This window comes from Coptis chinensis, chromosome 9, assembly GCF_015680905.1.
Source record: "Coptis chinensis isolate HL-2020 chromosome 9, ASM1568090v1, whole genome shotgun sequence".
Lineage (NCBI taxonomy): Eukaryota > Viridiplantae > Streptophyta > Magnoliopsida > Ranunculales > Ranunculaceae > Coptis > Coptis chinensis.
The window spans coordinates 80,916,326-80,931,016 of NC_141464.1; the positions used below are offsets into that span (position 1 = coordinate 80,916,326).

Here is a 14,691-nt window from a genome sequence, read left to right on the forward strand (position 1 = left end):
ATGAAAACCTTCCATTATAAAGGCCCATTACGAGATAACAAAATGTTGTACACAGAAAAAGCAAGCCCATGGGACAAAATTGGGGATTAAACCAATTAATTTAGCATCTAGTTTGGTCGGCACATAATCATGGTTTAAAGACAAACCGGGTTTACTACTAATGAAAGAAGATATTATCTTCATTTAAGTTTTTATCAATTAAATCAAAATCTCACGCGATTTTTCAATTTTGTTTTTGACCTTCAACACTCTCACATTTTATGTTAGGACTAACATGAGAAATTTCATTTATTTCATGTTGTATACATACATAGAGGTGTTTGCATGTTTGTTGGACACATGTATACTGGTGTGTGCATGTGTGGTAGTAGCGTTTGTATATTTGTTACACACATGCATAATTGTGTGTGCATGTGTGGTATATATTAGTGTTTGCATGTATATCAAAAAAGGTCATAATTTGTATTAATAAAAAATAACTTATTGACATAAGCCCGAAAATATCCTTATAGCGAAATTATTAATGATAGATGTTGATGTTAGGTCGTTTTTGTCCTAAAACCGTAATTATTAGTCAAGACCTAAAACCGAAATTTTTGGTCAAAATTTATGTATTTGGGCCTACATTTATGAATGTTGTACCCAACAAAGCCCAAGTTGAAGAGTCAAGGCCCAAAAGAGAAAAGTCAAGTGAACATTCATCTTCTTCTTCCTCATATAAATAACTCTTAAAACACATAATTTTGTCCAAATCAGAAATCTAGGGTTTACCAATTTTTCTGAATTTTGAGCAATTGACGATGTCACCACCACCAAACCCACAATTCACTTCACAATTTCTAAGCAACGTTCTCTGCCAACGTGGCCCATCATCACTCCCATACACAGAAGATGCAAAATGGCTTATAAGACAACACCTAGTTTCATTAACAGAAACACACCCATCACTACAACCGAAAACAGCTACATACAATCATAACGATGGCACAACGGTAAATTTACTTCAAGTTGATGGTACTATTCCAATGGTTTATCAGTCTGTTACTTATAATATACCTATTATTATTTGGTTAATGGAGACTTATCCTCGTTCTTCGCCTTGTGTTTATGTTGCCCCGACTAGGGATATGATTATTAAACGACCACATCCACATGTTAATCCTTCTGGGATTGTTTCCATACCGTATTTGCATAATTGGGTATACCCAAGCTCCAATTTAGTTGATATGGTTAGGAATTTAAGTCATTTGTTTGGTCGCGAACCGCCTTTGTATACTAGGCAATCGCAATCGCAATCGCAGTTGAGGCCGAATGAAAATAGCTTAGCTACCACGAACAGTAGTGGTTTGGAAGTGGGCGTGTCGAATTTGGGGAATTCTAGGCCGACTAGTATTCCGCCGAGGGCTTATTCGTCTTTGTCTTCACCTTATGGAGGTGGTGGAGGTAGGTTTCCGGCTTCTCCGCAAAGGCAGAATACGGATGATCCGAATGAGGTTTATAGGAAGAATGCGATTAATAAGTTGGTGGATAGTTTACATGGAGATATTACGACGTTGAGAAAGAATAGAGAGGTGGAAATGGAAGGTTTGATTAGTGCGCAGACGGTTTTGAGACAACGAGAGGAGGTGTTGGCAAAGGGGTTGAGAGAGATGGTAGGGGAGAAGGAAGGTTTGGAGCAGCAACTGCAGATGGTGTTGATGAATACGGATATTTTGGAAGGGTGGTTGAGGGATAATGAAGGGAAGATGGGGATGAAGACTGGGAATGTGGATACTGATGAGGCTTTTGTGCCATGTGATGCTCTTTCGAAACAGATGTTAGAGTCTACTGCATCGGATTTGGCTATTGAAGATGCAATTTATTCTCTGGATAAAGCTGCGCAGGAAGGTTCTATACCTGTTGATCAATATTTGAAGAACATTAGGTCTCTATCGAGGGAACAGTTCTTTCACCGGGCTACTGCTGCAAAGGTTAGAGCTGCTCAAATGCAAGCTCAGGTTGTTAGCATGGCAGCTAGAGCGCCACAGTATGCAATGTGACGGAGTGCAATAAATCTATGGTGGTCATCTCTAGATTGATGGGCTGTATTTAATGTGATGTGTTTGAGATTTGGATCGAGGATCTTCTTTTGCAGCATACAGGTCTCATTTTTGCTTTTCTTGGTTATTTGGTTATTAAAATTTACTGTTTGATGGTCAGTTGTGAAATTCATCAAGTCTCTTATGTACATGTTACACACTTTAGAATATATATTTGTTTTTCTCAATTTGTTTTGAGAGGAGTACACGTATATGTCAAACAGTTTATAGTCATAAAAATTCCATGTATTTGAATGAATTCTGCAACTGGTGGTTGCACTACCATTTCTATGCCACATTGCTTTCGAATTGTTTGGTACATTTGGTTGTTTTGATGACAGTGAATGTACAGTATTCCCTGTTTAGTTATTAGTGGAATGTTGCAAGAGTATTGATTTCGATGTCATCATTAGATATAGAAATACACTTGGATACTTTGCCCTCGCCTGCAGGTACCAAAAGTATTGTTATAAAGTGTGAAACCTCTTGTTATACAAATATGTTTTCCCATCACAAGTTTTGTCATCAATACCCAAGTATCTTATTAGAATTTACCTGTTGCTCGCCGTCTTATCTTTTAGACGTCCCTTTTCTAAGAATCTGTTAGTTTGCCTAATAGTTGGAAGAAACAGGCTTTAGTTGTGATGAAAGACGTAAGTTTGATCTATTACCCAATTTAGATAAATAAAATAGCCGTAGTGGTTCACATTGTACGATTTTAGAAATTTTGGAACGAGCTGAGAAGATCATTTTTACATAAATAGCCTATTTAGTATAGCTTCAACTTTAAGAAAAATCTATGAGCGTAGTTCAGTTACTTTTCAGTATCAGTTTGGCACCTTGGCCAGTGTCAAGTTCTTAAGGCAGTGGGAGATTCTGTTCATTTCTATTATTGATAATGTGACAATAAATGATATGGTGCCTCGTGTTACTTGGGACCTGCTGTGATGTGTGCCAACCGATTTATAAGTACTCTGTTGATGGCCTCATCAACTTCACTTGAAGACACTAGTGTTTTTTCAGTGCTGTATGTTTCAGGGTAACCGTGAGATAATTTTCTATTTTGAGAATTATTATTATTTTTTTTCTTTCAAAGTGGGATCCCGCATCAATTCCATATATACGTAAAGCAGGGTTATCGACTTATTGTAGTGCTGTCCAACGAATAGGGTGCCTCTTTGTAGCAAGCTAGCTGAAACGTTAATGGATATAAAGTAGCATGTTGAGTTTGAGTTTGCATTTCCAATTCCATTAATCTCACACAGCTTGTTTTCGTGGACTGTTGGTGTTATATAGATGTTGTCTCTCTGGCTCTCTCTCAGAATACATCAATTGTGGTAATTTTCTCTGAAGCAATTATCGTTTTATTCATGTCCACAACGGTAAGATTGGCATTGCTTGTCGGACTTAACATCTCTAATGGGCTTCAATCCAGTGTCAAGTAAAAGACAAAGACTGTTACTGCTGGTCGGATAAAATGAGCCGTTGGATGAGCAGGAAGAGTATTCAAGTAGGAAATACCAATTTAATGTTTCAAACTTTCAATGAATCTGAAAGTCTCAAGTAAGCTTACAAAGTTAGAGGCCACAAGTTTTAACATTTCAAAATTATAACACAAGGTTTGACAATCGAAATTTACAAGTTTTGATAAAATGGGGACTAAATTTTTTTTTCATTCAATTTGGGGACCAAACTTTAAAATTTTTACAATGTAGGGACTAGTTACACATGTAGTCTAAATTTCTCACACGGTGTTTCATAATTCACAAGTTACATACCGTACTAACATTCTACAACCTCATAACCATGCTACAATCTCATGACCATAGAAATTAATTCGAATTGTTAAACACCGTGTGAGAAATTTAGATATCATGTTACACATGTCCCCACATTGCAAAAATTAAAAAATTTGGTTTCCAAATTGACCGAAAAAAATTTAGTCTCCATATTGTCAAAATTTGTAAAGTTGAATGCCTTTTTTAATAGTTTTTCGTTTGGGATAACATATTTGATGTTGGATACTAGCCCAGCCCATCTTCACCTTATTATTATTAAGTAATAATACCGATATATAATAGACCGATATCGAGATTTTGAAATTTCAAGGTATAAAAAGCAAAGTTAAAAAAGAGGAGGAGGCAAAGAAAAGAGTGAAATGGTACTTGTTAGAAATCTACAGCAATGGAAAAGCTTAGCAAAAGAAGCAGTAGATCAAACTATGTTGGTCGCAAAGTTCTTCTGCTTGCTCCACGTCACTGACAAATACGTCATCTCTTCAATCCTCGTAATAAACTCTCTTATTTATTTATTTATTTAATTATTTATTAAAGTTTAATAAAAAAAAAAAGAGTTTTGATATGGTGGGTTGCAGGTGCAAGGACCAAGTATGTACCCAACATTAAATCACACGGGTGATGTGATATTAGTTGAAAAAATATCAACTAAGTTAGGAAAAGTGGGGCCCGGTGACATTGTTATTGTCAGGGCACCTGATAATCCTAGAAAGACTATTACCAAGCGTGTTTTGGGTATGGAAGGTGACTGTGTCTCTTTTCTTGTTGACCCGGCTCATAGTGAATGTACCAAGTCTATTGTGGTAATAAAATGAGTAATGTCCTATTTTATTTTACGTGTTTTTTAATGGACTAAGTGTAGTTTGATGTTGAGGTTGCATGGTTTATAGGTACCAAAGGGACATGTATGGGTGCAAGGGGATAATGTATATGCTTCAGTTGACTCACGTTACTTTGGACCTGTTCCTTATGCTCTTGTACAAGGCAAAGTGATGTGCAGGGTAAGTTTCATTGAGATTGTGAAAATGTGATGATATCTTATGTTTGTACACTTTTGCATGTTTTGTGGGGAGAATTTTTTGGTTTATTTATCAATGCAGTGAATAGGCTTTGAATCACAAATAAGTAAGAAAAGTAGTTTGTGATTTCAGATACAAAATCAGTTAATGACAATTTTTTTTTTTCTTTCACTTTTAGTTTTTTTTTATATCCATTATAATAATGAACAAAGTAAAACAATTTTAGGTATTAATTAGTAACTCTTTGAGTTCACAGCCAATGCAGAGAGAATTCTAGAAATGTATGATTAACTATTCTGTCGCCAGATGCCGTGCGTAGTGTGATAAACTATCGTGAGGAAGAACTTACAGGTATGGTAAACACTACATATATATAATCTAGTACCTTAGGACCTTAAACCCAGTTAAAAATCTTCCTTGGTAATTATTACTGAGAATGGGATGCTCAAGAACGGAGGTCATTATTATCTTGTTTTTGTTAACTGATTTGGTAACCCCAATATCTCACATACAACAACAGAAAATATCGGAACTAAAGTCAACAGAACAATGTATCTCACCTACTACCAAACAAAATATTAGTCTATACGACGGAACTATACTATGAAAAGTATTTATAGCGATCGATGAAACGGTAGGAATCAAATGAGAACAACATGAGACTCAAAGGAGGAAAATAGTATGCCAGACTCATGTGAATATTGTGATAACTACTATTACTTGGATGATATTGTTGCTTCTAACCAAATAGCTTTGAAGATAAAAGATTTATGTGATTGACGTTTGGAGTTCAGATAATAAGCTACTAATTCATATTAGGTATAACTACCACATAGTCCTTTAGCTCAGTTGATAGTTAATAATAGATATTGATTAGCCCCCGTGTGTGGACAAACATTGCATGTAGTGGAGGCTTCTGGTTTTGTTATCTTCCGTAAGGTAAAGTGCTTTGCAGGGTAAGCTTCAGTTCCTGTTTTGCTCCATTTCAATAGAATTTGAGGCTGTACAGTTTGTGTTTCCTTGTATGAGTTGGTTTATGTTTTCCTGGTATTCTGGTAATAAACAATTAATTGATCATTGATATGTGTTCTCTTGTTCTTTGAAAAAAGAAAAAAATATATTGCTAATTTTCTTAAGCTAGTTTTAGGTTTGGGAAGAATTCTAGAATAATTTTACAATGATGTTTCACCTTTCTAGCTATCTTCAATCTTATGAAGTAATTTAACATAATAAATGAGTAATTGTGGCCACCCCTTGGTTTTTTATCATTATTGGTAACCTTCACAGGTAAAGATTAGATTAAGCTGAAGAAATACATTATGTGGATTATTGAACTCTCGAAGGTTAAAACTTATCCCTTCAAATGTTTCTTCTGCTAGATATGGCCTCCTCATGGTTTCGGATCTTTGAGACAAGGAGTATGGGAGTGATTATGTAAAAGGTACATCTTTGCTTACCGTTGGTCCCCCACTGGCCCCCTCTCCCAACACACATACACACCCCAATTTTGATACCTTTGTAGATCTAACTTGGTATTCTGCTAGTCATATATATCATACCACTGCAGTTTTTATATTAAGGCCTGATAGCATGGTTTACTTTGAGGATGTGTGTGTGTGTGTGTGTCTGCAAGCTTTGTGAAGGAACTTTTGCACTTAATTCTTGTTTATAATATAGCCGTTACATATTTGTGACATCGTTTGTGATGTCTGTTTGTGTGCTTCTGGCTGCAGTGATGCGCTTGCTATTCATAGTAAAAGAACCTTAGAATGTAAATCACTGGCACAGCCAAATCCTCTGTCACTAGAATGTGACTTCTGATATTACAATTGGTAATGTTCTCATGCAATTTAGTTAGGGAAGTGTCGGACTTTGGTTTCGCATAAATCAGACCCTGTTCTGGTTTGCTCCTTGTCAATATATATGCTCTCACCGCCAGAAAAACTCGTGGAGCCATTATGTTGGTTGAATGAGGAATTGGAACAAGTGTTTCGGCTACTATTTCCCCCTTACTTGAGGCTTAGCACATCTAAGTATACTGATTGCATATTTGTCAGTCTACTCGATTTCCATTACTTGACTTGACATTGTTTTCTGCAGGCTGTGCAGGTAACAACCAACATTGCTCATGTTTTTATGCTATCCCTAGAATTTTGTTGATATATATTTTTTCAGTAAGTTGTATGTATATTGTTATGCTATCCCTAGAATTTTGTTGATATATGTTTTTATGCTATCCCTTCTTTTTGTTACACAGATCTGATATTGGTTGTTGCAACAGAATGCACAACTGCTAGAATATTCATTTAAATGGCTGACATTCAAGTCCGGAGGGCAGAAGAACTAATAAGAAGTGCAAATGTCAACTTGTAATAGTACCAGCTAAAATTTAGTCATAGGGTTGGTTGCAGATTTTCAATGTGTGCAACCTGTAGTACGCCTGATAAACCATTTTTTTTTGAGATAAGTTGGCGATGAGGCATTCGACTTTCTTGGCTCTTCTGTGCATTGTACAAGCTGAAACAGAAATGAATGTACGAGGAATTTGTTTTCAGATATTTGCTCGTGTTCAGTAAATCCTTTTTTACTTTTAATGAAAACTTTAATTATTTTGTGAGAAAGACACGTTAGAGATGAAAAACGTCAACTAAAACTTGTAGTAAACCCTGAGGAATGTAAATTGAATGTTTTTACATAGTTGGAAAAACTTCATGTTTCAACTGAAATTTTCTTATCTTTGAGTGGTGTGATAAATACATATTACTACTGATTATATAGTCTATCCGGTCAAAGGGTTGGGAAGAGTGCAGATTCAATCTAGGTCAAACCATTTGATACAAATTTAAGCTTCTGATGCGAGCGCAAACTTCAACGAAGAGTGTCACTAAATTATAATGCAAGTCAGAGCCAATTTTCAGGCAAGTAATACTTCTATGTAGCGAAAGAACTATGAGAATACTCGTAAGACCTGGTAAACACTGGGACTTGGCTAAATTAATAGAAAAAATTCAGCTACAAAACTAAGTCATATACATATGCTCAGTGACAATAGAGATCCCATGGAACGACACAAAGAGGTGCACAAACACATCGGTTTTTTGGGGACTATCACAGCTTTAGAAATGCTGATTTCTTGTAACTGATGATGTTGAAAAGTGGAAAACAAAATATCACAAATTTAGTACAACCACATGCAAGATCTGCATACAAGTTTGATGACTGATATCACTTACATTGTTTTTCTTTATGTCAAAGATGTTTCTTTTACCAAAAATTCATGCCACATGAATCTGCTGCCTGAAAGGTTCTCAATTTTTTTAGCCCAAAATCTGATCCCTGCACATCATACCAACTTTCTGCACAAAATGATGGCGATGATCCTTGGAATTCTTTACAGGTTCTAGGTAGAACGGAGGACGTCAAGTTGGCCTCTTTACTCCAGACCACAGTTTACTGCAAGAGATTTTTATTTTCAATCTTAACAAGGCGACTAAGCTAGAGAACAGGCAATTTGACTAGCCGAGATAATCAGGATCAAACACTTCCGAAACAGCCCATATTTTGGACGCAAGGTTCTTCACTAGATGGAAACTTACACAAATGATTTACAATGACGTGAAGCCGATAACTCCAAAACAACTCTAGTATTTTTTTCTTTCCAACTGCCAGAAATTTGTGGCTATTTACACGAGCAAAATGCCAAGAAGCATGGCGCAAGGCAACGATTAAAACCCTGCAGTCGTGGTCTGGATGCTTGTCATGGAGGAACTACTCCAGCCTCACCATTTCCACTGTAAGCAGAAACATTTACTGATAAAGCAGTTGGGCCTTTCATGTTTCCTCCAAGAAGTTTGGGAAAACAATTTATCATGTATATAATGCTCATTTAGATGGGACTTGCTCTTGATGCCTGCAATTATAATGTCAAGTTAGGTCGGTTTGTGCTTCAAACATAACTAATTAACTAGAATAACAATGCAGGGGGTGTGCTAAAGCTAACATGTAAACCTGATTCTGGGAGGAAGTTGCAGTAGTCCAGCGCTGAGAATTATGCATCGCCGCTGTTGTGTCACTCATGAAGGTCACTATGCTCGATTGTCTTTCACTATCAATTGCAACTGCAGGCGGCAATTCCCTCATAATCCATAACACATAAGCTGAGGGTACAGATGAACCTGGCGAACATCACAAAGATGGAACCTTAGATTCATAGAAATTTCTAAAAGTTTTTAGTTATCAGGTACATGTTCTTCACCGAAGGAATTTCTCTATGGAAAGTAGAAGGCTTTGGTCGACAACCATTAAGAACCTTCATTTTTGTGACAATCATCTTATGTCCTGTCAGGCAGCTTCATGTGTAAACCATTTTCCTACTTCAGAGCAGGAAGTCTAAATTGTCTTTGCTATTTTTTAATCAGGAAGTCCACTTTTTGCGATTTCATATCAGAAGCCGTATTATACCCCACATGTCGAATAAATGGAGTACACTTTATTATAACATGTTAACTACAATTATGAGGACAAAGACGTCCAAGAGATTGTACCCTTCTTGAGCACCACCCCAGTTTCTCAAGTGGATATAAAGTAAAACAGAAGAGCGACGTCTGAAAGCCACAATCAGTTCATTCAGTTGGACAATGATGATATTGTTGTTTCCAATTTAAACCGAGTTAAGACAAACCAACCCATAGATGCACATCTAATTGGCAAAAAAAAAAGAAAAAGAAAGAAAGAGGGGATAATATAAAAGGTACCATAAAACCCAAAACTATGTTTCTAAAACTGACTTGTTAAGTGAATAAGTTCGTAAAGGTAGTAATTTGGGGCAGATGTAGAAAAGCACCATTGCCCCTTATCAGGTATTAGTCCATCTAGTAATATCAAAGTATGCACTACTTCTTCCTTGACAGGTATGGGGTCCTTATGGAGCTTAAGTGATTAAAAATGTAACTTCTTAGCTAGAGGTATTTTGCATCAATTACGAATATTTATGTTAAAGCAGTCAAAGATTGTTAAATAGTTATGATCAAGCAATGGCATTTTGATCATTCATATAAAAAAAAATGAAGACGTGGGAGAAAAACAAAGTACCTATAAAGTAATACAAAAAAACCAGAATCGACGTTAGTATTCCATTCACGTCCCTTGGATGCCAATGGTACAGAAGCTGCAATTAAGAAAACAACTTAGAGAGGGTATATGCATGCCAAGCTTAAAAACTGTAAGACAATCAAGATTGTCAGACCTCCAAAAGAGATACATACAGGTATATTTGTACTAAGTGCTACTACTGCACTTGATGTGAAGCAAACAACACATACAATTGCCAAACCTGCAACCTGTAACAAAAAAAAAGAAACTCCAAGATATCAGAAACCATGACAGCTCATAAGCAATGATAGCCAGATACTTCAACATGGCGCTGTATCATCTTTGATGTGGGTCCATGCCATCTTGGAGCGGTATCACCCCGTATCTGAGCATCATAGTAGATCCACACTAAATGTTGGTTCAATGTATGAATGGGACCATGAGAGAAAAGAAAATGATACTAATAAAGAAAAAGATTTCAAATATTGGGTATGATGCTCCAAAAAAAAAATGCTACTCCCATCCTAGCACTTGTAGTTGCACCCCAGAGCTGAGGCGAAGAATTGTAACTAGAGAATTAACAAGTAAAAAGTAGATACCTTCCACATTTCAAATGAAGCTTTATCAGATCGAACTTTGCTCATTTTCAAGAAAAGTACCAGCCCTAGATGTCAAAAATGCAGCAAGCATGTATTTGAGTAACAACAATAAAGGTATCAGAAGCATAAGTTTCAAAAGATGAGGTTTAAACATGATTTAGAGGACTGAAAAACCTATCCTAAATGAGAAACAAAATTTTCTGTATGCAAACACACAGCATATATTCCTAAGTTGGTGATGTTTAACGTCTAAAGGCTTGTAACATTCAAGGGTCAACAAAAACTTAAAATAAAAGACAGTAATGGATCAAGGGTCAAGGAATTAGGAGATAACAAAAATGAAGGGACTCATTCAGTTTGGTCGCTGTGGGGAGGAGTTGAGAGATATCCCACTCAAGCACTTCCTATTCAGATGGGAGATTATTATAGGTGGCTGAATGGAATCAAGATATTATCGTATAAATGGTTGTTTTAGTTGCTATTTTCTTTCTCCTTTCAATCTTTATACCGTAGGGCTTAGGTCACCTCATCGGATAATTTTTTTAAATGAAAAAAGATTTGGTCACACAAACAGCTACAGCAAATAAAGGAAACTAAAAGTTAAATGTACATAAGACGACATTTGCTCACCATAAACGGCTAAGGCTCCAGCTAATAGAAGGATTGCTATGGCAAAAAAATATATGTACACCTGCACAGTGGCAGCACTAACTGGATTAATGGACACATAATTTTAAACCCAAAAACCAATTTGATTATCACCAATGTATTTACAATATTAACATATTTCATTAGTTGATTTCAACTTCCAGAAGAAACAAAGAATTCACGGGGAATTAGTGAACCTCTGTATTTAACATTTTTTAAATTGAACTGAGAAGAATGGGATCAAGATAATAGCTGTCTTTCTTTTAGCTAATTTTTTCATCAATGCGAACTTTGTAATAAGTAGTAATAGAAATGAAGGCAAAGGCAAAGGGAATCCTACAGCGTGGGAGCTACTCACAGGATTCCAAATCTAATAATAGAGCTGACGAACACAATTGGCCTATGTATACAGTGATAAAAACATCAATAGAAAAAACAGGTGAAAAGAGTTTATGCTTTTTTTTTGCTTGGTAGGTTTTATCTATTGTATATAAGAAAAAAGAAAGTTACAGTACTGGTGGATAGTTCCTCATATTGAGCTCATGTTACAAACCTAAAATACAGGGCATTGGGATCCTCCCATTTATACAACCATGGGGGATTTCCTACATAAACACATACTTCATCCTTATCTAAGCTGGAACCTGTCATTGCAACAATATCTGCCGCAAAATTAGCTTCTCCCACGTGTGAGAGAGCATACATCTTTGCATCTTGCTTTTACACTTAAGTTCGTGTATTGCATGGGCTGTGCAAACTGTAACAGGTATAAAGAGGGAGCGACTGTGCTCTTCAACATTGAAATAAAATATAAGTAAAATAATAGATTGGTTCACCTCTTTAATCTTAAAACAAATGTAACAACAGGAGACTCATTCAAACGAGAAGTTAATTACGATGTAACAACATGCATCTACAGTCTATATAAAGATTGGACTCGAATGTCCACATGCAAAATACTAAAATACAAACATTAACGTATTCATAATAAATATGTACAGTCAATTTTGATCGTTTAATTCATAAACAATAATGATATATTAGTGCGTGGATCATCCGATCGTAACAATGCGTCAATGTGATCACATATTCCAACCAGAATCTTGTGTTTAAGAGAGTTTGGTGAACTGAAACAGGTTGTTTCTGGTTACAACCCCATATCCTCAGTCAATCCCTGTTCTCTATTTCCACCTGTTTGGGGTTGCAGAACAAACCAGCGCATTTATTGGAACCTTTTCGAAAATTGACATATTCAGGACCACATAAGCAGAGATCATTGAGGAGATCACTGAAGCTTGTTAACTATGTTGCCTATTTTTTATTTTATTTTTGGATTGGTAAGCCTGTTTTAAATGGGATCAGTAACTCTTTGATGCTGGTGGGGTTCGAGCCCCAAACCTCTGGTATCATCACCCAAAGGTTTTACCGACTTTGCTAGTCGGCACCTGCACTATCCTGCCTATTGCGGTTTAAACAGATTTTTTTCTGACATTCTAGGTCTGAGTTGAGGCTGCAAGCCACAAATTTTAACTTATACAAAGTTTAATAAGCATAGAAAAGCAGACACAGGATCGCTTAACAATAAAAAAATATCCAAGTTTCAACTGGGTAGATTTGTTCATACCCGAGCCACTATGGAGGAATCAATAGAATTCTTTCCCGTACCAATCCAAATTAGCACAGCAAATGCCATCATCATTACAAAGATTAGAAAAACCACCTGGTATAAAACAAGAGAATAATTTGATTTGGTTATAAAAGAGAATTTAGATCTAACATATTCCAGAGTAGAGAATATTGACTATAGTATTTACATTTGCGTACCAAGATGACAAATTTCTGTCGGCTTCCAACATGACCAAAATGTAATGGACAACATTTTCTATGATGGCCCAAGGTAGATAAACCAGGTGCTGTCTTTGACTTATCCAACAACCCAACTTGACAAGTATCTTCTTCATCCTCTTCTTCTTCATCATTTGCTTGATGGCACAGATCAACCCTACAAATTCATACATAAACACATAATAGAACATCCGCATGCCTAGTCCCAATTGTTCAAAATCAGCAATAAATTTATAAACAAATTTACCAGAACGATAGTAGCAGAAGAAAAGTTGCTTGAAACAGAATTGTTGGACAGGCTGCAGTAACAAAAAACAAAAAAAAACTTTTGATAAGTGAATCGAAACTGAGCTTAAAGCCGGTAGATATCTGGCACAATAACTTACACATTAAGACGAATCCACAAGCATGAGACCAACACAACCATCTCTTGCAAGTAGATACGAGATTCGATATAAAATACACAAAGTTGCCTGCCCAGATACACAACTTATAAATTACAAAAAACAAAAAATGTGTCATAATGCACCAGGTGTTCAGTGTTCACTTACCTACGTTTGAAAAGCCAATCATGAGATGGAACACCTTCAAAAAATTGGATGCACACTAGTATTAAAAATTAAAAACCATCTCAAAGTATTACTACTGATGACCAAACTACAAATATGAAATATGAAATATGAAATAGACCTTCTGACGAGTCCAGCCAAGTCGTCGGTTCCTCATTTGCATCCTTATCAACTAAAAAACAATCACATTTGCTAAGCATTCAATTAATTAATTAATTAATTAAAAAAATAAGGATGGATGAGAACCTGATAGAATGCAAATGTGGAAATAATGAGACCATCGATAAATGCTAAAGCAATAGTGACAGATAATAAACCAGTAGAAAAACAACGATCGCTCTCCATTCTTGTATTCTCTAAAAAAATTAAAAAAAAAATAGATCGGTCTGATTTTGGTTTAACAAAATTTTATTTCACCATGGTCGGCTACTTAGTCTACCGGCATATTCATTATGCCGGCACTTTAAAGTTTCTAGATGGCTGAGCTGGTCTATACTCTATATATACAGAAAAAGAGGAAAAGTCTTTTTTCAGCTCATGTTATTATGTATCAAATATATTACAAGGGTTTAGTTAATAACGTTTTTAAGTGGGGATGAATCTTCATTGGTCCAAAGTATGGGAAGATCTTATTCGATATATAATTATATAGGGTTAGTTAGCCCTTACAAGGGTTTTACCGTTTTTAATTGAATCTTCATTAGTTGCAATTAGTGTTATCCTCTCGTTTTCAAAAATATTAGTGATACTCCCCAATTACAAGATCCAACAAGATGAATTTTTTTTTTCAGATGAAAAAATCTGACCGTTAGATCACTCCAAATGGGGTATTACTAATATTTTTGAAAAAATGGGGATAACACTAATTGCAACTAGTAATGGGGTAAATCTAACTAACCCAATTATATATGTCTCAAATAGTCAAATCACAAACTTAAGGGCAGTAATGCTAATGTAATAAATGGGGAGATAAGAAAATGTAAATTTTTGTATTTGAGTCATAATACTTAGTCGATGAACAATTGAATGCCATTGCTTTCTTATTA

At 35.7% G+C, this 14,691-nt stretch overlaps 3 protein-coding genes and 1 long non-coding RNA gene across 7 annotated transcripts; 3 read left to right on the forward strand and 1 right to left on the reverse strand.

The window, feature by feature from the left end:
- The first annotated feature begins 695 nt into the window (after positions 1-695).
- On the forward strand, positions 696-2,397 carry LOC147478579 (protein ELC-like). The gene has a single exon (XM_086581714.1). The coding sequence runs from the start codon at positions 801-803 to the stop codon at positions 2,037-2,039; it is 1,239 nt and encodes a 412-aa protein (XP_086437840.1). The 5' UTR covers positions 696-800; the 3' UTR covers positions 2,040-2,397.
- A 947-nt stretch (positions 2,398-3,344) lies between these two features.
- LOC147478580 (uncharacterized) lies at positions 3,345-3,706 on the forward strand. The gene is made up of 2 exons (XR_015207230.1): positions 3,345-3,415; positions 3,514-3,706. It is a non-coding gene; the product is annotated as an uncharacterized LOC147478580 (long non-coding RNA).
- A 463-nt stretch (positions 3,707-4,169) lies between these two features.
- Positions 4,170-7,470, forward strand: LOC147478581 (Peptidase S24/S26A/S26B/S26C family protein). Of its 4 annotated transcripts, none has more exons than XR_015207228.1 (6): positions 4,171-4,365; positions 4,453-4,677; positions 4,765-4,875; positions 6,273-6,334; positions 6,994-7,067; positions 7,151-7,470. XR_015207228.1 is itself a non-coding variant. In XM_086581717.1 (5 exons), exons 1-4 carry the CDS (start codon positions 4,237-4,239, stop codon positions 6,321-6,323), a joined length of 516 nt encoding a protein of 171 aa, XP_086437843.1. In that variant the 5' UTR covers positions 4,170-4,236; the 3' UTR covers positions 6,324-6,334; positions 7,175-7,470. The 4 variants fall into 4 exon arrangements, 2 of the variants coding, with proteins under 2 accessions (XP_086437843.1, XP_086437842.1); XR_015207229.1 differs by having other exon boundaries at positions 7,175-7,470; XM_086581717.1 differs by lacking the exon at positions 6,994-7,067 and having other exon boundaries at positions 4,170-4,365; positions 7,175-7,470.
- Positions 7,471-8,008: 538 nt separating this feature from the next.
- On the reverse strand, positions 8,009-14,253 carry CAND3 (tobamovirus multiplication protein). The gene is made up of 13 exons (XM_086581715.1): positions 13,892-14,253; positions 13,767-13,817; positions 13,628-13,661; positions 13,463-13,549; positions 13,324-13,375; positions 13,056-13,233; positions 12,856-12,951; positions 11,214-11,274; positions 10,584-10,648; positions 10,158-10,232; positions 9,985-10,060; positions 8,902-9,068; positions 8,009-8,803 (listed from the first exon to the last, which is right to left on the reverse strand). The coding sequence occupies exons 1-13, from the start codon at positions 13,988-13,990 to the stop codon at positions 8,780-8,782; spliced, it is 1,065 nt and encodes a 354-aa protein (XP_086437841.1). The 5' UTR covers positions 13,991-14,253; the 3' UTR covers positions 8,009-8,779.
- Positions 14,254-14,691: the final 438 nt, after the last annotated feature.